This window comes from Pyrus communis, chromosome 12 (assembly GCF_041283825.1).
Source record: "Pyrus communis isolate YQ-2024b chromosome 12, ASM4128382v1, whole genome shotgun sequence".
In the NCBI taxonomy this organism is placed as follows: Eukaryota; Viridiplantae; Streptophyta; class Magnoliopsida; order Rosales; family Rosaceae; genus Pyrus; species Pyrus communis.
In genome coordinates this window covers 4,134,653-4,156,894 of record NC_142576.1, presented here as the reverse complement: position 1 = coordinate 4,156,894, position 22,242 = coordinate 4,134,653, and the positions used below count along the sequence as shown (strand labels likewise).

At 35.3% G+C, this 22,242-nt stretch overlaps 1 protein-coding gene across 2 annotated transcripts; it reads left to right on the top strand.

Moving 5' to 3' along the window:
* The first annotated feature begins 15,134 nt into the window (after nucleotides 1-15,134).
* Nucleotides 15,135-16,514, top strand: LOC137745222 (hydrophobic protein RCI2B). 2 transcript variants are annotated; one of them, XR_015954252.1, is made up of 4 exons: nucleotides 15,135-15,312; nucleotides 15,582-15,679; nucleotides 16,043-16,087; nucleotides 16,275-16,514. XR_015954252.1 is itself a non-coding variant. In XM_068485140.2 (3 exons), exons 1-2 carry the CDS (start codon nucleotides 15,232-15,234, stop codon nucleotides 15,663-15,665), a joined length of 165 nt encoding a protein of 54 aa, XP_068341241.1. In that variant the 5' UTR covers nucleotides 15,136-15,231; the 3' UTR covers nucleotides 15,666-15,679; nucleotides 16,043-16,267. The 2 variants fall into 2 exon arrangements, 1 of the variants encoding a protein (XP_068341241.1); XM_068485140.2 differs by lacking the exon at nucleotides 16,275-16,514 and having other exon boundaries at nucleotides 15,136-15,312; nucleotides 16,043-16,267.
* Nucleotides 16,515-22,242: the final 5,728 nt, after the last annotated feature.

Below are 22,242 nucleotides of genomic sequence, written 5' to 3'. Positions count from 1 at the left end.
ATCGTCGGATCATCTTTATGAGGATATTGGGTATCCTCTAATCATATATGTTTCATCGTATATTGTGCAGTCAGTTTTCGTCAGTACTGTTTAAATTCAATTTTAAATAAAAAAATTTACAATAATTTTTTAACATACAATGTACGATAAACGAATATAATTTGAAAATTTCAGGAAATTTCACAGAGGATCCGGTAAGGATCTCACTGAGAAGAGTCAGAACATAATACTTAGAATATCTCCAACAAACTCTATAAAAGTCTCTATTATAACAAAATAAATTTTTAAATTTATAGATCAACTGCTCAGAAGTTAAACATTAAAAAATTAAAAAAACTCAAGTTGGACCTGTAAGCCACGGAAAAAAGGACGAGAAGGTGGTTTTTGGAAGAAAAGGATCCTCTCCGGATCCTTTTATGGGGATCCGAATGATCAATCAATCATGTTCGTTTATCGTATATCATGCGGTTAGTTTTCGTTAAGTACTATTTATATTCAATTTAAATTTTAAATTTTAAATGATTTCTGATCGCACGATGTACGATACACGAACATGATTGATTGATTTTCCAAATATCCATAAAGAGGATCGGGAGAGGATTATTTTCCATTTTTGGAAATGAATGGGTGAGTTTTTCTTTTTATAATGATTGACAATGAAATGCTCGAAGTTTGCTGAATTAGGTGTTGACATGAAAAGTTAAAGAGACTAGTTAAAGCAATTTTGCCACATTTATAATGAAAAAATGAACATTGTTTGGCTCTTTTTAGTCTACGTTATTCATCTTTACTTGTAAATTACAGATTCAGACATAAAAAGTGATTTTCACACACATCCTTATTTAAGCATGTTCATTGTTTCCGTTAAACTTATTCAATGTGATGTTTAACAGAAGAGACTTGTGCATGAAGTAGTCTGTAATTTCCTTATTAATCAATTCACCAAACTCTCATCCTAGCCTTAAATATCTTTATTTTTTTAGTCACAGTTGATGATGATGATAGCTGCCACCACTAAGCCATACTCTTGTTTTCAACTTGCTTTTACCAAATCTGATCATGATCTCAATAGTTGCAACCAAAACATGGTGCTGCTTTAACTTAGATGATCAAAACCAAGTATTTAGTTTTTATAATGTCTTGTTTACATAAACATAGACACATTTACTACGAAAACGCATGAACCTAAACATTTTATTTTATGGTCCATGACACAATGTAATTAATTAGAGGGGATGCTTAAAATTTGTCACTATAAACTATATTATTAATAGAATTATAGAAGGTGCGGGTGATTTGGCAAAGAAAAATTTTCACTCACCCGTTATATAAATTATGTGTCTCGCATTTGCTATGGCAGGTAAGCAATACATGATTATGAATGTGATACACTTGTCTAATGTTGCAGGTAAAGAAAAAAAAATATTCTCGACAAGGTGAGGTAAAACAAGGTGTTAATAAAAAGATGAAACATCATGATAACTCTATGGTTAGTGACTCAAGTGTTGTTTGTACTTGGTATGCATTTATTGATTTTTTTGTTTTAAGGAGACATAAGGTTTTAGAGATGGGAGGACAAAGAGGTAAACTAGAGAGTCGTACATCAAACGATCTTATTGTGCCCATACTTTAGTTAAATCAAGCTCTTTGACTCACTTTTAGTATTCCATCACTTGAATTAGAAGTACCTGTTTGAAAGTAGTTTTTAAAATAATTCAAAATGCTTTTGATGGAAATAGTTTTAAAACCAATCTTTAGTAAGAATGCAAGTGAATCTAAAAAAAAACACTGAAGTACTTTCAAGTTATTTGTTTCTTGCATAAAGCACTTCAAGTGCTTTTGAAACCCAAAATTTTTCTAAAAGCTCTTTTAGTCATTTTTTAATCATTTTAAAAGCATACTAAAAACGCCCCACCCACTTAGTATATGATTTGTATCTACTTGGTAAGCCCTTTCCCTATGCATTGAATCCATTTGTTGATGTGCCTTGATCATAAAACTAGGGCCACAGTTGGTAGGTTGTTTTCTCTAATAAGATAGATGCATTTGATGTCATTATGCTCTGTATTCGAATAGAGCATATTATCCTTTGGTATTTGTATACCTTATCTTATAAATTTGGATGTGGATTTGGATTTGGGTTGTAGTTGTGGACTTTATGTTTGGATTTTATAATGCAAAACGACAACATCATTATCGTGTATATATACACTAATATACATCGATCATTATATTTTGTTTTTCTTTTCTTTTTGGCAAAATGAGATTAGCGGGTGATTTCGTCACTACATGTTTTTAAGGATCGTGAAAACTCACATAGGTGTATCAGCATTTTCCTGACAACTATCATGTAATTCACTAATACTAACAATTGAACTTAGGACATGTCGTGTAGAATACGAATCTGAAATTCATTTCTAACCACTTAACCAACTCCTTGGTATTTCATCATTAGATTTTGTTGGCTGGTGTCCCTTTTTCAAATTTCAACTTAAATAATCACATTAGATTTGAAAGTTATAGATTAAGGCACAAATAATCCATTGACTTGCCTGCGATTAACGAGCTTATAAAAATCTTCTACCCCTTCATTTTTGGAGAGACTTTTATTCCTTTAATTTACAAGCTTTATTAATTACATAAATAAGCAGCCTTTTCGATGATTAATTAAAGTTTACTTGAATAAGATATTTTAGACTTTTTGTTTGTTTCAATCCTCATACTATTGTGTAAGATTTGATGATATTATGAAAGAGGAGAATGGGGCTTGGGAACCACGCAAAAAGTAATTTACAGTTTACATTCATCATCGTTTGAGTCATTATGTTTAGGGAGAGATTTTTTAGTATATTTGAAATACAGAGTTGTAAATTATATTTTATTATATAATTAGATGAAAGTTTTTTCTCTTTAATTGTATAATGATATGTAATTTTTTATCTATATCAAACTTCTTCTAATTATATAATAACATGTAATATACAATTTTGTGTTTTGAGAATATTGAAAAATTTGTACTGTGCAGGCTAAAAAAAAAAAAAAGCCAATACATCGATCTATGATATAAAAAAGTTAACTAGGGAAAGAGAAAAAACAAACAGGGTTGAGCTTTAGAGCGCATTATCCAAAGCAAAGAGTCGAATTCAAAAAATCACCTTGCAGTCCCATCGAGTAGATCCATCACAATCGAAAGATACAATTTTATTGTGCTTCCCTTGATTAAGGCAAACAAAATGACGAAGCTGCCCTGTAATCTATTGAAGCATGAGGATTTATACCAAGGACATGATAGCCATTTTATGCTGATGCATGGTGTATGATAGCCAGCAATTAGGGGACATCCAAATCTCAAACTTTATACTCTTTTGGATATTGGTAGGACCTGGCCAAATTGCAAAGTTAAAAACATATAATAGAAGTTTAACAAAATGATGGACAATCTAGAAGTAAAGTTACTAAAATCTATGAAATTAGTGAGTCTACGCCATTTTAAAAGAAGAGTGTTAGAAACAATCACGTATATTGTTCACTTTATGGATTTCACAAGCAACATGAAAGTAATAATCAACTCACTTCCTCAACAAAAAGGAAAACTTGAAAATTAAAAGTTTAGAAAACAACGAAGAAGAACAATTTTCCCTCCCTCGAGCCATCTTTCTCTCCCTTTCCAAGAAAACCCTAGCTTGCTACCGCCATTGTTGTCGGTCTTTAGCTATGGATGGGGGCTTGTGGTAGCTTCTCCTTTTGTCTTTCTAGCCCTTCTTCCCTTCCTCTCTTCCCTCTCTCCCTCATCCCAGCCTTCTCTCCCCTCCCTTCCCATGTGTGACTTTGCACCTTGAACCCATTTCGCCCACCCTTTCTCAACCTTCACGTACCTTATTTTCCCTTCCGTATTTCTCTCCCACCAAATTGTGAGCTATTTTTCCATGGATTTAGGTCTCATACCCAAATAGTTTCTTCTTTGAGTTGGCACTCAATTTCATAGTGTGGGGTTGGATTTGTGGTTGCAAGTGGGTCGGATCCACTATCATCAGGTCGTTGTTCCATGGTGATGACATTTTCCTCGACTAATTTGTTGTTGTGCCGACTAGTGTGCAGATCCATGCGGCTTCACTACGTTGTGCGTTATATTTTGGTGCCTCCGCCGCCTTGTGCATTTCAAATCTAGTCAGCTCTGCCGCTTGATGCTATCGGATTTGGTAGCTCTGCTGCTTTATGCAACCAGATCTTAGGGTACTTAGGCCATCCCTAACCGAATGAGGGTCAGATGGCTCATTTTAGCCCTATGCCTTCCAAGAAATTAATATTTTAATGAATAGTGTCATCCCATATTTATTATCATATCCAACTAAGGGGCCAAATGGCCATAAGCCAAACATAGCCCTAGGACAAAAAACCATGTCCAACTGAGGGGGCCAAAGGGCCATAGACCAAACATAATTTATTATTTTAATTGAATTAATATGGTTACTTAAATTAAACTACCTCAATAATTTTTCGAGATGGAATGTTAACAATTTTTCGAGATAGAATCTCAATAATTTTTCATCTCAGATTTCGAGTGTCACATGTCGATATATGAGTAACTTTGCATATTTCTTGTTGATATGGAATCTCAATAATTTTACGTCTCGGATTTCGAGTGTCACGTGTCAATATGTGAGTAACTTTGCAGATTTCTTGTCGATATGGAATCTCAATAATTTTACGTCTCGAATTTCGAGTGCCACGTGTCAATTTATGAGTAACTTTCCATATTTCATGTTGATATGTAATCTCAATAATTTTTCAAATAGGATTTCGAGTGCAACGTGTCGATATGTAATTGATTGTGGGAATTTTAGATAGGGTTTTTATCTGCGTGGCACTCCTTATCTTCAGCTTCCAATGTCCACAAATAGGGTGGATATTGGGCTATAATTCACACACCTTCAGCTTTACCCTCTCCAATATCTCTTTCAATTCAAGTTTACAATGAATTCCAACTTTGGATCCTTTTCGGATTCCAACTGGGGGTCTTCATCCAATTCCAAATTGGAAGATAAATAGGTGCAGATGAGACAAGAAGTTAAGGAGTACGATGAAGAAGATGAAGCATGGCACAACACATCATATATGGCAGCCATGGCTAGGGTCATGGCATGTGAGGCAACTGAAGAACAACCTCAATGGGGTGGCTCTGTTGTTGGTCGCGGTTACAAGCCATGAAATAGAGAGATAGTGCATGACACTCTGATGAACAACTACTTCAACCCCAACTCGGTGTACATCGAAGAAGATTTCAGAAGTCGCTTCCGGATTAGGCATCATGTCTTTAAGCGTTTACTTCATGATGTCCAACATGTCAATCCATACTTTTAACAGAAACTGGACAGAGAGGCTGCCCTGGATTGTCACCTCATTAAAAGGTTAATATTGCATTCTGAATGCTTGTTTATGCCTCCCCAACTGATGTGATGGATGATACATATGGTATGTCTGAGTCTACATGCCTTGATAATCTTGTTGAATTCTATTACACAGTTGTTCAGCTTTACAAAGAGGAGTACCTTCGTGAACCAAATCAAGCAGATATGGATCAGCTCCTTCGCAAAGCTGAAGATTGTGGCTTTTCGGGCATGAGAGAATCACTAGATTGCATGCATTGACAGTGGAAGAATTGTCTCACTTGATGGCAATGAGGCTTTAGCAGAAGATCAAGAAAGTTAAGTATTGTGTTAGAGGCGGTTGACTCGTTTGACACATGGATTTGGCATGCTTTCATTGGAATCTCAGGATCCCAAAATGACATTACAGTTCTTGGGCGTTTACCTCTTTACAATAACCTGACGGAGGGTAAATCACGCCAACTTGATTACTACATCAACATGCATCAGTACAATATGGGGTATTACTTGGCAGATGGCATCTACCCAAAGTGGGCGACACTTGTCCAAGTAATTGCAAACCCTGTGGATGACGCCCAAATGTGGTTTACCTTACACCAAAAGGCATACCGGAAAGACGTTGAGAAAGCTTTCGGTATTCTTCAGGCATAGTGGAAGGTCATTAAGGAACCAACAAGAGGGTGGAGTCGAGATAAATTAAACTCAATCATGATGTCGTGCATCATATTACACAACATGATTGTGGAGGGTGAGCGAGATGACTATATTGATGGAGAGTTTGATGACAATCAAAATGATCCAAATAGGTCAAGGAGGGCTCGTGCAAAAATATATGATGGGCCTAATTTGCCTTTGGATCTAAGAACTGGTAATATCTCTTTAAATGAGTACATGAGGTGTCATAGGATGATACATTCGCATGCCACAAACAAGTACTTACAACAGGATCTTGTTGCATATCTTTAGGCCAAAAGAAGCATGAAGTAGGCGTTTAAGTTTTATATTATTAAATGTTTTTTTTTTAATGTTGTTTAAGTTTGAATAACTTCCCCAAGTAGTACTATGGTGGAGATTGTGTTCTTTAATGTTGTTTAATGGTTTAGGTAGTTATAGGAAAAAAAATTAGAATTTTTTTTTTTTAATTTGTCCCAAAAAATAAAAATAAAAATAAAATCCAGCGGCTACCTGGCGTGCTAGCTAACACCAGGTAGCTGTTGGATTTGAATTGTTTAGGACGGCCCGGGCTGGCTGGCTGGATTAGGCTAGCCGGTTGGCCTAATTTGGTATTTTTGGCCCGATGGGGCCCACGAGCCCTTTGGCTTAGCCCTCAATTGGTGACGATTTTCGTATCATTTCAGGCTATTTTTAACCCTATAGGCCTCTAGCCAAATCGGTTGGAGATGACCTTAATGTGTGGAAGCCAGAATCTCGTTAGAATGGTGAAGTTGCAGGTTCCCTTTTCATAGTAATGTAGTTATGTATTTGCCTTGCCTTGTGAGTGTAGTGGTTGTGCTCTTGTGATGGCTAGATTGGTCTTCACTTTTTAGTGATGAGTTATGTGGTCACGTATGTCAATGATGACTTGATGTGGTCTTACTCCGCTACGATGAATTTACACGATCTTGTTATTCAATGATGACCAATGTGGTTGTCAGTATAACTTTGTTGCGTCTGTCATTTATTGTTATAGATTAGTACTGGTGGTAATTCTGCACTTGGCGATTGTGTGTTTGTGCTTGTGGAAGATTTTAGGGGCTTACTCTTGTTTGTTTAATTGTGCAAATTCATTCACCGGAATTTATTGAACATTGAAGATCCTTATATTTGGTTATAATGATTAATATAATAACATTCTACCGTTTCTTATAAAAAAGAACTCACTTGCTCACATTTTGAAATGAAATGCTTGTATACTTTGTAAAAGATTGTTGAATAAGAAAGTTGCTAGTATTTTATTGTTCAATGAGAAATTCAATAGTGATAAGATATGATGTAACATGCAAGGTAAAGCAAATGAATAACTTAGTGAACTCACGGTCAATGAGATAATCAGTAGGGGCCAATTGATTGGATGTGTTTGTATGTCTTCAATGAAGAGGACGATTTGTCCTTTAATTTATGCTTCTTTTTTCCGTAGATGACATGAAATCGTTCATCAAACATGTGCTACCAATTACATATGACTATCTGAATTGAAATGTGAGAAGCCAAATGCCAAATCAAATTCACAAAATTAGGGTTTGGATTGCATGTGGTGTCGGGGACCACCACAGTGGCCTCAAGCATGGGTACGTAATAGGTTAAGGCCACGTGGACCCTTCCTGAACCAACAATTGGATTTAGCGCCATAGTGGGTGGACCCAAATTTGATGGAGCATCTTTTCTCATCTTCTGGTTGGTACAAGCCATTATTATCAGACAGAAACAGAGCTCCTGTGATAGCAAGCTAGCGTTTTTTACTTTCCAGACACGAAAGATTTTTAGGCCCTCCAAAATGACGGATCAGCAAAGAGATTTAAGTTGCGGGATTTATATCCACAAAAAGATTTGGAGGGTGTGGGAATTCACGTGCACGTATGAACTTCACGTGACTACTGTCCATGGAATTTGGCATCCGACAACATCTAGTGTGTGCGTTTGCATTGCATAAGCCGACTAGGTGCGTGTCTTGCTCTCTAATTTCCTCTACGTGTCCCACATACAAGGATGTATTATTCAAGCCCTAGTGTTAGCAAAGTGACATGCATATCCAGAAACTATTTTGCATCACAGTGAACAACCTTCAAACACTGAATGGAGCTATTACTATTAATTTAAAGCAGGGATTAAACAAACTAATACCGTAATTAGACTCATGCAGACAATGATTTGTGGGAGAGAAAATGACAAATTTGTGTTGCCTAAACATGTTGGAAATGGCATGAAGATCCCAAGTAAATTTAAGAAAAAAAGACGCAGATACTAAGATTGTAAGGAAAATACAGCGTGATACAAGAGTGCAAAGATCTGGGAAGAACAGAAGGATAATATAATAATTGAAAATAATGACCCTTCATGGGACTGGGATGATAGAGGAAGAGATTGGAGTACTGAGTCAATGACCCTTTAATGCATGCGTTCTTGGCTGCGTAGCCATTTTTGTTTAATTAAAATGGACCCAAAACATGGATCGTGGTTTATCAACACTAGCAGTTTCTGCTGGCCATTGTCTCTCTGCCTTCTCTCTGCAATCTGCACATGACCGCCAGACCGATCTGATAACCATTTCTGCAGATATATCATTTATGTTTTTATTATATATTATATGACTGAAAAATATTTGATTTCTATAAATATTTATGACTGAAAGAATTGCAGAGGCACTGTGATTCTGCAGGGTACTGTAACGTTGTAAACAACAATCACCACCTGCATGCTTTTATTTTATTTTTTTTCTCCTGTGTTTTAGGATTTTAGTTTTATTTAAGGTCCGTGATTTCGTATTTTGTTTTTTATTTTTACTTTTTATACTTGAGATAAAGAAAGTGTATGAAGAAAATGAAGGATAAAGAAGGTTGGGTAAGAGATTTGAAAGAAATATGGAATAACGAGTGTTGAGAATGAATCCCACATTGATACGAGAGGAGGGGACCTTGTATGATGAGTAAGTTGGTTACTCCTCAAATTATCGACTTTATAGTATAACCTCAATTTTTTTCATGATAAAACCTCAACAAAATCTCAACAAAATCTCAAAAGTCAGAATAGCTAGTACATATATAGCTTTTAGTTTTCGATTTTTTTTTCTTCATTTTTTGTGCATTTTTGCTTATATTTATCTCTCCTTGGTGCTGATAGAACTTTAGTTTACATCTCTCCCATCAAACTTCATCCAGTCATTTTCAATTTTTCATATTCCTCATTTTGTCTATTGACTTCCTCTTTACACCTAACACAAAAGGTAAACACTAAAAACAAACAATAAAATAGTTATCAAACATGCCCTAAAATTTATGCAAATTGCTTATGCTACTCCTAGAAAATAAGAAAAACACGCATGCAACAAAAATATATTGCCTCTCTCCTTCTCACTTACTTGATAATCTCATGTAACGAAGACATATCATTTCTTTATTTTTGACTCGTTATTCGAAAAAAAAGAGAAAATAGATATATTATCATCATAGGTAAGTATTTCTTCTTAAATAAGCCTTCATAGAGCGCACAACCAAAGAAATACTAAAATAGCATTCATGCATTGTTCCAACTATGCAAGTGGATAAGATTATTGTTAGTAATTACTTAGTAATATAGTTTAATCAAATTAATCAATAAGGAGTAGCCTGACAAAATTAATAATGTTTAGCAAATGTGGGAACAAAACCATATCTAATTATATATATCCTCTTATTTAACTTTTTAGTTGCACACACAAGGCACATATATGTTCAAAACACTTTAGTGGGAAACAAGCATAAATAAAGAGAGTCGTGGAGGGCAGCCTTTCTTTTTCTTTCCTTTTAGTGTGATGAGAGCAATCATTTTTCAGGTTTGCCTAGGGCCTAGCTACCTCTTTTATTATAATATATCTAGCTGAGCCCAAACTGCTCTTCCGCCCATGAGCGTGTGGGGAGGAATTGCTTATTACCGTACAGTCGGCTAATGCATGAGACATTCTTCCCCTTCACCGATCGACTGAGTGTATATATCAATGTAACTACACGTGATGATAGAAATATTTCATACAAATAGATACAACGGATGATATATAAAATTCTCATCCAAAAGCAAACGATAAAACTTTAGTCGGTGATAGAGATCTAACGATCAACATAAATATTGACATTTGTTGGTAGGCTGTTTGCTGCTTTTATATGATAGAGTAAATAGGGTTTCAATCTTAGATATATGCTAGAATAGTTGGTATGCAAATGCAACTTGACCATCAAATGATCTAATGCAAGATCCTATACAGATAAAAGATATTAGAGTATCAAATCTTTAATGGAAAAAGAATTAAAACATTATATTCGAACAAAAATTTAGAATCATGGCTCAAAATTGTTACTATGAGATTATTCTACAACTAATTGAATTTTCCTCTAAATTGTATAGGCCTTGTTTTATATGAACTACCAAAAAATAAACCCCTTGAAACAGATAATTTTTTTTTGTTTGAAAAAAACTGAATGATAAGGCCATACCATTAAGTCTCAAACACCATGGCGTGCTAAGGGTCACATGGTTAATTGACTAGCTAATATAGGTTGGTTTTATGAGATTACAGGTGTATTGGGTAATACATAATTAAACGGTGGAAATGCGGGTTGGACCCGGACCTATGTTGGCCTTTATGTGGCTTCTCACTGTATGGCACGCAGAATGCATATAAATGTACGCTAAATAGTAAAGATAAAATAAGTTCTAAAATACTGTAAAATAAAATAAAATTTACAGTAGGTGATTGTCAACGAAATTTACCTCCTAATTTGTGCATCTTGTCTTTGACTGGAGAGACGGTTTCCTCGATTCTTTAGCATTCTGGCACAATTGGCCCATGAGGAAATGATAGGACAAAATGGAATTCAGTGAGACAGCTTGGTGAAGATTCCACAACAATCAGCAATTCAGCATAGGACATTGCAAATTTGGTACTGGCATGGAAGATTTCATCCGTGCATATAGCCCCAAGTACCTAGGTCCAAGACTCCAAACTTAAGCCTGTCCCATCATTACATAAACCCTATGGAATATACCACGCTGTAGTATTTCAAACTAATTGTGCATTGCGTGTGAGAAAGTTAAATTACACATTTGTATCGCATGCATATTGCCTTAAGATATCACCATAGTAATATTACTGTAAAAAGTACAAGGAGACTAGGAGAGTTTTATGGACATATCATTGCATTTTTTAGAATGTGAATAAACGATAAACAATTGGCTACCTTAATATTAATAAGGAATTAGGTATTGCAGATTATCAGTTCTTTTTTCTAGTAATAAAAAATTTCAGCAGTAGTTCTTGACTTTCTGTAAAAAGATATGCCTTTACCAAGAAATCATCAAATTCCAATGAAAGCTTATTACATAATAGTGTTGAAACCCAGGCTGCATTGTATTTGTCTGTATTCTGAAAGCTGGCTCAACATCACTCAGATTAGTATTTCTGATCTGAAATATATCCGAATATTCCACCATCATATATAATAGTTTTGCAGAAGTTAGCTGGAAACTAAATCGTCCACCAGAGAAGAAGAACATGATGCAAAAACAGGAGAAAAGTTTACTGTAGGATTTATCTTATGGGATAAATAAATATCAAAGAATATTCCACTCACATGAGGATATTAACCTCCTAATTATCTATGTGATAATTAGATGAAAATCAAGAGATATTCATGTTAGAATATACTTGGGATTTTCATGGGCTTTTCAGTCTTTGTACACTCTTCCCAACCACTATATAAGGAGGCTTTGGGGAAGAGAGGAAACATAAGAAACACAAGCTTTTCCATAGTTCAAATATTCTAGTTAGGTATTTAGAGCTATCACTTTCGGCTCTAGGTCTTGGGAGGCAAAAACCAAGGGGCAACTTGACATATCATAGCCAACCCAACAACCTACGAGGTTCTAGACGTGCACGGAGGGTCAAAGTAGTTGTTCATGTTTGTAGGAGCGTGTTGAGATTCAAGTTTCTGCATAAAAGGTACACACGTCCTTTCGAATTTATTTATAGTCTTCCAACATCTACTAAGCTCTAAAATATATGCGTGTGTGTGTCTGCGTGTGTGTAGCTTGGAATATGCGTGTGTGTGTGTGTGTGTGTGTGTGTGTGTTTAGCTTGGAAACATTCGGAAAACAAAAGTTAGACATATAGGTTGGAATGTTCCAGGCACTAAACCCAATTCTAAGTTGAGATTAAAAATAAAGCAACCTGCTAATATCAATCATGCTCCACATTTAGATCCATTATAAACAATGAACTTACGACACATTAAGTGCCCATTTTATAACTATTTCGTTTTCAAATTTTTTATTTTCCCTATTTTTTTCTACATCTCTCTCACCCACTTCTTCATCCCTCCCGTATATATTTTCTCGTATCTCAAACCAAAAAACAAAAACAAAATGATTATCAAACCGACTCTAAATATCTCCACATATACGTCTCTAATTACCTAATCATGGAATAATCGGAGCTGATTCTGCAAGACTAGCATGAACATGTATCAAGAAAACAAGAGTAATAAGGTGTATCATATATACCTTTTAATCACCTGCTTATGAATTCTTCACGTTCTTCTTAACACATAATGATAAATGGAAAATGTTTTGCAAAACCCTAGCTACCAGTGTATAATTCTAAGCAAGAAGATATATTTTAGGAACCCATACACGGCCCAAAAAAACTATGTTTTCCAAATAGGAGGCCCACAAAAACTATATTTTCCAGCAATAGAAGATATGTTTTCCAAATCAACCAATACACGGCCCACAAAAACTACGTTTTTTGGAACCCATTTTACCAACGGGCCCATATTTGGTGCACCATTGGATTGAGGCCAATCAAATTGTAACAATTGCAATTCAAACATTGTTTATTTCCCAATTAATTTAATTGTAACTTGTACTTGTTTTTTATGCTAATAACTTGTACTATTATTAGGAGAACTCTTACTATCAACCTAGATATGTAGCACGGTGATTTTATAAAATTTATCTTTCTAATTGGTCCATTTGTATTTTTTGTTTCAAATCAATTCATTCATCCTGATATAATTTAACTTTTACACATGCATAACATGTGACATCTTTCAAACAATTTACTTAATGAATAAATTATCAACTATAGTGGAGTAGAACTTGCATGCCTTTTATTGCACATAAAACTCGTGCTTTGTAGCATTTGCAGGGCTATAAAGTTACTTACAAGCAATGTTATGCTATATTTTCTAATTTGAAGGAAAACTTAAAAAAGAGGGGGGACGATCACGTTGTACTTGGACCAATTCAATAACCATGACTCTAAAATTTTGTCCTACTCACCTCTACACTGTAACACACTTAATCTGATACTACCATAGTCAGACGACGTTACTAAAATTTAACTTCTCCAATTCCATGTCCTAAAAGGGGGCAACCCCTTTGTTTCTATGTTTTTATATATTCTTCTTTCGAGTCCATCCCTTAAACCAAAACACATTTGGCCGCTAATCAAATGAACAAATGGCATTATCTCAATGGGTAAAATGTGAATCAAAAGTCCAAAACCATAATCTAATACTAATTTATTGTCTTGGGATTGGCTTTTACTCAAACCCACCCACATTATCTGTCGCATATTCCGCATGTATGGTTTGGTGTTCCGACTTCAAAATTGAGAGGGACGGTTGCCTCACGTGCCTAGTACGTGCATTTGGATAAATCCTTATAATTTGTGGGCTGTATACTTCAAGGCCCCATCGCTGCCGTTGCTTCAGCTTTATGTAGTGCAGTGGCAACTTACGAGCGGTTAGATTTTCCTGACAGCATGTTGCTCTTAACTTTTACCCGCCATTTCATGCATGCTCGTGGGAAACAAGACCCCCCACTCAATCAAGTTGATGAATGTTATTATTGCAACACATGTGATGATGTTAGCTTCCCCTAAGGGTGATGCTATCTACACATTCTTATTTACGTAAAAAAATTTAATGTATCGGGATTATACTTTGGTATAGCAAGTGTCATAATATAAACATTTGATTTTTTTTTTCCAAGTATCTAATCTCTCCCTCTTTACCTTCTACGCATCTTTTGTTAATTGTTGTTTTTTGATACTCTCCAATTTATTCGTTCCAAGGGCTGAAAACTGAGAAGGTTGTCAGAAAGGTAAAAAAAAGTGTGTGGATACACCAGCATATATGCATTATACCATTATAGTTAAAGTTAGGTGCAACGGGTTTGTTGTCACTTACTCACTATGGCGTTCTAGACCACTAATATAAGTTTTAAAATAATGATAGGGAGACTAAAATTTTAAACCAAATTTATAAACTAAATGATCTGGTTGTTGATGATTAGATTATTATTTACGTGTTGATTAACGTGCTTATTGATTATTTGTGATACATAATTTAAATTGTAACTTTAATTTCAAAATTTGGTATACCTAACATAATAACAGCCATGACATGAGTTCGAGAGTCATGCAAAAATCAAACCATGGTCACAATACCACAGCAGAGCTAGTATAAGTTTCCCGTTTTATCATTTTAGAATTTACTATACTTTTTCAAACTAAAAACGCATCTGTAATTCAAATGTGAAAATTAAAAACGGAAACAACCATAAAATTTTGACAATTCAAAGAATTTCCAAGTTGAAAACTTAAGAAACTTTGCAATAAATTGTAAACATTTAGATCACTCTTTCTGTTGCAAACTTAAACCTCAATTTTTTTCACAGCATAAATACGTAGAAATTGAAAATCTGGCTGAAATATCTATCTTCATTTTGAAGGACTCAAAACTTGGATATTTTATTATGCATCGTGGAGGGTCCTAGTTAAGAACAAAGTTTAAAAACACGTCGGCACATACAACGCACCAGACGCACATACGAAACCAACACGTGTCATCTTGCCCATTTTTAAAACGCAGCTGTATAATCCTTTTTCCTTTATTCGGAAGCAAAAATAATTATGTTGTATGTGCACCCAATGGTTAACCTCCACGTGGTTCCTTCAGCAGCAGAAGTTGCAACTCTATATATATGTACCCTTCGCAGTTTCCTGTAAAAGCAGTCGGATACTTCCTAGTTCTTGTTGTATAACCTCTCTCTACCCCTTGTAGTTTTCTGTCTCTTATCAAACTTGATAAGTATGGGTACCGCAACCTTCATCGACATCATCATCGCCATCCTCTTGCCACCTCTTGGTGTCTTCCTCAAGTATGAGTGTCGTGTAAGTGTTAATTTCTCTTTCGAGTCCGTACTTTATAGATGTTGTCTGTCATACAAACACGTATTACATACTAAAACTGCTTGATTGTTGATAATCTGTCATATAAACACATATTACGTACTAACACTGCTTGAATCATCATGTCAGCGAAATTCTATAGATGTAACAGTCATACAGTACTCGTATAACATCGTTGCCCTAATTTGTATATGATCTGTGTTTATGTGTGTTTTGGAACCGAATTTGTATAACATCGTTGCGATTTTCAGGCGGAATTTTGGATCTGTTTGGTGCTGACACTGTTTGGTTACCTCCCTGGTATTATATATGCCATCTATATCCTCACCAAGTGATCCTTTCAATTTAGGTAAGCTCCAACTTCTCTATCGCTCAAATATTTCTTGTTTATTTTTTTGTTGTAAAAGGGTGATATAGTAGAAATAGGATAGAGTGCCTTGAATTGGAGCCTCAATAATAACCTCGTTAGAAATTTCAACCGGCTCTGTTTTGAATTTGAATATGAAAATGAAAGAATACGTAGAAAGAGGATAAAATGCTTTAAAATAGAGCATCGAGAATAATATTGTTAAAGATTTCAACCAGATTTGTTTTGAACATAGATATTTCATAAAATAAAATATTCTAATCTTTTTAAAGGAATAAAACTGCCTGATTGGTGATTAATGACTCATTTTACTTTCTGATCCTTTTTATCTTTCTTATTGAGCAGGTGATAAAGGATGTGTTCGAAGGGCAGCTATGTCTCTTTGTTTAGGTATCAAGGGTTTGTTTTCAACCGTTTGATGGATTGTACTTATCTGGTGTAGCCAAATGGATGGTTGACACTTCATTTATGTAGTGTGTATCTACTGTCATTGTTGATTGTTTTTTTCCTTTTTTTTTTCTTTTTTTTTCCCTTTCATTTTGATTTGAATAAATGCCTCATATTTGACTATTGCCAGCAAAATACAACGAGGAGCACTGGCAGCACTGGGTTATTGGGGTGGTGCGTATACATTGCCCTCAGTGTAGCTCCGCTACGTACTATTACATGTGACATCTTTCAAACAATTAACTTAATGAATAAATTATAAACTAGTGGAGTAAAAATTACGTGATATTGATTGTGCATAGAACTCGTGCTTATTGCATTTGCAAGGCTCTAAAGTTATTTACAATCAATGTTATGCTATATTTTCTAATTTGGAGTAACACTTAAAAGGGGACGATCACGTTGTCTTTAGGTCACAATTCTACAACCGCGACTAAAATTTTGTCCTACTCACCTCCACATTACAATACACTTAACATGATCACTGTTCTAAAAATCCCCGTCTAGGCCCCGTCTAGGCGGTTGTCACCATCCCGATTAATTCCTAGACGTTTGAAAATTAAGAAAAGACCCGTAGACCTACTAAGGTGCCCGTCTAGACTGCCTAGGCACCTGCCCAGACCCGCCTAGGCATCGACTCACTTAGGCAGAAAATAGATAACTTTCATTTTGCATTTTATTTTTTTTTCAATAAATTGTAAGAGACTTGTCGAATACTTAAATGAGCACACATTATATGTTTGTTCCTCATGTTTTCATTATGTTTCAATACTTTATAATATATGTGTCATTCTATTTTGTAGTTTATGATGAAATTATATGTATTTTAAGTATAAACATACACTTATTTACATGAAATATAATGGATTTAGTTAAACCCGCCTAGTCCGTCTAGACGCTTGCCTAGACCCCGCCTAACCGCCTAGGCACTAGGCCCTAACTCACCGCCCGACTAGCGCTTAGCTTCTTTTAGAATCTTGAATATGATACTACCATATGCAAACAACTTTATTAAAATTTTAACTTCTCCAATTCCATGTCCTAAAAAGGGGCAACCCTTTTGCTTCTACGTTTTTATATGGGTCCATCCCTTAAACCAAAAACACATTTGGCCTCTCAGCCCGGGCCTAAATTTGAAGGAACCAGACTGAAACCGGTTAAAAATGAAACAGGGCGGGCCGAGCCGGATTTTGAGATTTCTAAATTTAGAACCGGACATAGCCTCGCCTGTTTCAAACGGTTCGATTCAAGCCGGTTCCACATGTCCAAGTACAATTTATTTTTTTTTGGGTCAGCAAGCACATATGGGAGCCATGGGATGACCTTGTTGAGGTCGTCTTCCACAGCATCTGAAGGCCAACTCTCCGCCATTTGCAATCAAGAGTGAGAAAGATATGCGAGCTCTGCCAACTTTCCACTAGGATATTCTGCGAATCGGACCGAGCGATGTCATGCTGGAACTGCGACACCAAGGTCCACAGCGCCAATTTCTGGTGGTTCGCTAATTTCGGAGCCTCTGCCACAGGTGCCAATAACCATGTCTCTTCTTCGGGTTGAAGATATTATCAAGTTATCAAGCACTTCTCTTCAACCAATGGCTCTTGTGGAGAGATTAACTTTCTCTTCTCCCAACTCAAGCTAGCAGATGTGAAAGGACATCAACTCTCTCACTTTCCAACCAAAAATAGCAGATGTGGCTTTTTCGATCATTTTCAAAGGAGATGTTAAATAGGATTAAAAGTCATTCAAGTGTTCTTCAATAAATATATCATATATGATGTGGCATGTGAGTCATTTGAATTCTTACTTTCTATCTGCGTTTTTTGATAGCAAACAAAAAATAAGTCAAATACATTTTATTTAATTTTTTAATGTGTGAGTCTCATTAACAACCAATAGAATACAAACTAAAATTAATTTTGATTATGTTTTAATAGTTAATGTAACTCTAAACCCAATAAAATAATAAAATAAATATTTGACACATCCATTAGAAGAGAAGAAGATTTAGCACTTGTATTCAATTTGCCACATCAACTATCAAATAAAATTTTGACATATTATATTTGACATATCCTCTGGAGATACTTTTAAAGAGATTATATTCACACACCCCAATTTACTTCTCTCACACCTTTTAATTTTTTTTTAATTTTTTCTACATACCACTAACACTTGATAGAAAAATATTAAAAAAATTAACAGGATATGGGGAAAGTAATTTGGGGTGTAAATATAATCTCCCTACTTTTATACACCAAGCATCTATCTTGATGATTTTATATTATATTAATATTATAACTTTACAATCTTATCTACACTTTTCGATGTGCAAGAGTTGTGCATTGTTCAAGGGAGGCAGATTGTCTGCCCTCCTGTTGTGCCATTCCTATCCCTTTCTATTTTGTGCGGTCACAGTTAAGCCACGTCAAACATTTTATGTTAATTTTTTTTTATAGAGATAATAAGACAAAAAGCAATAGGAATATAAAATGTTGACGTGACTTAATCGTGACCGCACAAATAGAAGAGGATGGGAAGAACACCCAAATAGGAGGGGCAGACAATCTGCCTCCTTGTTCAGGATGGAATTAGAAGAAACAAGTTGGGACTTAGGAAACAGTCTGGGTTCCTCAAAATCTATTACCTGCCTTGCCTCGGTAATTATATGGACCCGCCCCGCCCTAGTCCATTTTAAGTTTTGATATTTTGGACCCGTCCCGCACTCGGTCCGAACTGCATAAACCTGCTCAAACCTGAGGGTTTAGGACCAGTTTGCCCACCCCTAATTTGACCATCTAATCAAACGAACAAATGGGATTACCTCATTGGGTAAAATGTGAATCAAAAGTCTAAAACCATAATCTAATACCAATCGATTGTCTTGGGATTGGGATTGCCTTTTACTCAAACCCATAAGCCATCATTATTTGTCGCATATGGGAAGACGGTCAAGTCTTCCACATGTATGGTTCGGAGTTTCGACTTCAAAATTAAGGACGGCTGTCTCACGTGCCTAGCACGTGCATTTGGATAACTCCTTGTAATTTGTGGGCTATATACTTTAAGCCACCATTGCCGCCATTGCTTCAGCACATGTAGTGCAATGGCAACTTACGAACGGTTAGATTTTCCTGACAGCCTGTTGCTCTTAATTAACCTTTACCCGCCATTTCGTGCTTATGGGAAACAAGGCCCCCCACCCAATCAAGTGGATGCATGTTATTAGAGCATCCCTAGTGAAAGACTCTATATGGGGCTAAAAATGTGGCGGATATAGCCCATTTTAGAGTTTCAAGGAATCTTTGGGCCTTTATAAAAGAATCTCTCACAATGAGGCGCTATATCTTTCGGGCTCCATATGGGGCTTTATATATTTATTTATGTTTTAATTTGATTAAGCGATGATTTTTTTTTTTTTTTTGTTAGCTTTTCTTAAGTTGATTTTTGGACGTGCTATCTTAAATTTTTTTTGTGAACCCTTCAAGCTATTGTGACAAAGTTAGATTTCATCACTTATGAATTGTTCGTTGGATTAGATTCCCTTATCTTAATCTCATCCGTTGAAAAAAAGCAAATCTCCACTTCGTCCTTTGAAATAATTTGATTTTCTCGTATAACACAACAATTTACTTAGCACCAATTGGTAAATTAGTTTCATACCATTTTTGAAAAAAAAAATATTTGAAAATTTCACCCATCAATGCCCATGAACTTTAAATCAATTTGAAATTTTAATTCTTATGGAATTTCAAGCAATCATTAATTAGCCAAATTGCAAGAAAAATAAGTAAGAAAAAAGAATTTAAAAAATAATAAAATGAGAGTATAAGTGTATTCGCAAGTGGAAGGAAAGTGATGAAATTTTGCTCACATGAGTTGCTACTTTTTTGTGGGACCCACTATTTTTTGGGGCTAGATGTAACCTAATTTTATGCTACCCAAGAAAGGAAGTTGCTAGCTCTAGTGGTGGATCTAACCCTATTTTCTAGCTCATTTGGGATGAAATTTCTCGCTAAGGCTAGAAATGTGATAGCTTCATGGAGGATAAAGCCCCCGTTGGGGAAGCTCTTATTGCAACACATGTGATGATGTGAGCTTTGTAACATCCCACATCACCCAGGGGAGTGATCTTTAAATGTATATTTCCATCCCTACCTAGCACGAGGCCTTTTGGGAGCTCACTGGCTTCGGGTTCCGTAGGAACTCCGAAGTTAAGCGAGAATGGGCTAGAGCAATCCCATGATGGGTGACCCACTGGGAAGTTGCTCGTTAGTTCCCAAAAACAAAACCGTGTGGGAATGGTAAGCCCAAAGCGGACAATATCGTGCTACGGTGGTGGAGAGGGTCCGCGAAGTGATCCGTCCCAGGCCGTGACAAGCTTCCTATATTATAATATAGGATGATGTTATCAACACATCCCTATTTACGAGAAAATTTTAATACATCAAGATTACAGTTTGATATATCAAGCGTCATAATATAAATGGTTGCATTTTATTTTTTTCAAGTATCTAATCACTTTTAGTCTTGTATTGTGACACTTGATATATTGGGACGTGCTCCACGGCACATTAAAAAATCTCTCATTTTTATTTCTCATACATCATTTGTTAATTGTTGTTCTTTGATACTCTCGATTCATTTGATTTAATAGCCGAAAATTAGAAAAGGTGTAGGAAAGGTAAAAAAGAATGTGTGGATACACCATCATATATGTGTCATACCATTATAAGTAAGGTTAGGTGCAACGAGTTTGCTGTCACTTACTCAATATGGCTTTTTAGACCACTAATATAAGTTTTGAAATAATGCTAGAGAAACCAAAATTTGATCACGTAACATTATAACAGCTATGACGTTAGTTTGAGAATCGTGCAAAATATCAACCAATAGTCGCAATTCCATAGCAGAGCTAGTCATAAGTTTCCTGTTTTATACTTTTATAAAGTACTTAATTTTTCAAACTAAAAATGCATCCGTAATTCAAATGTGAAAATTAAAAAACGAAACAAACATAAGATTACAATTCAAAGAATTTTCAAGTTGAAAAATTAAAAAGCTTTGCAATAACTTATAAACATTTAAATTATGTTTTATGTTGCAAATTTAAACTTCAATTTTTTCGCGATATAAATACATAGAGATCGACAGTCTGGTTGAAATATTTATCTTCATTTTGGAGGACTCAATACTAAGGCTATCTTCAACCAAAGGCTGGCTATGGCTCGTCTTAGCCCTCTGGGCCTCAAAGAAATTAATATTTTAATGAACAGTGCATGATCATATTTCTTACCATCTCCAATCGAGGGCCAAATGACTCGTTTTAGTCTTGTCACAAAAAACCATCTCCAACTGATAACCAAGGGGCTATAGTATGGAATGTAAAGAATTGAAATAAAATAAGGTAAGATAGTATGGAATGATGAAAAATTTGTGAGAAATTGTGTAAGAAAAAAATTAGCAATTTAAAAAAAAAAAAAAAAAAAAGTCCCAACAAAAAAAAAAAAAAAAACTAATGAAAAAGGTTTGAAAACTTTGAGTTTTAATGATAAGGACAAAATAAAGGTAAAAGTAAATAGTATCATGATTGACTTTTTAGTGTAAAAATATGATTTTTCGTTAAAATGAATAGTACCAGAAGCTTTTCGTTAGTTTCCCAAAAAAAAAAGAAAAAAAAAAGAGCTAACTGACGGGCTGGCTGGCTGAAAATGGCCAACTAGTTGGCCTTTTTTTGTCTAGTGGGGCTCACGAACCTTTTGGCCTAACCCTTGATTGGAGACGATTTTCAAGTTATTTTCAGCCCTCTGATCTTTTGAACCTTTTGGTTGGAGATGTTCTTAGATATTTTATTATGCATCGTGGAGGATCCTTGTTAAGAAAAAAGTTTAAAAACATGTCGGCACATACAACGCACCAAACGTGCATATGAGACCAACACGTGTCATCTTACCCATTTTTAAAACGTAGCTGTATAATCCATTTTCCTTTATTCGGAAACAAAAATAATTATATTGTAGTCGACCCAATGGTTAGCCTCCACGTGGTTCCTTCAGCAGTAGAAGTTGCTACTCTATATATACCCTTTGCAGTTTCTG

Excerpts from the sequence above, each read along its gene's own strand:
- LOC137745222 (XM_068485140.2), top strand. The coding sequence starts at position 15,232 with ATGGGTACCGCAACCTTCATCGACATCATCATCGCCATCCTCTTGCCA. Across the intron at positions 15,313-15,581 it reads TCCTCAAGTATGAGTGTCGT|GCGGAATTTTGGATCTGTTT; the intron begins GTAAGTGTTAAT and ends TGCGATTTTCAG.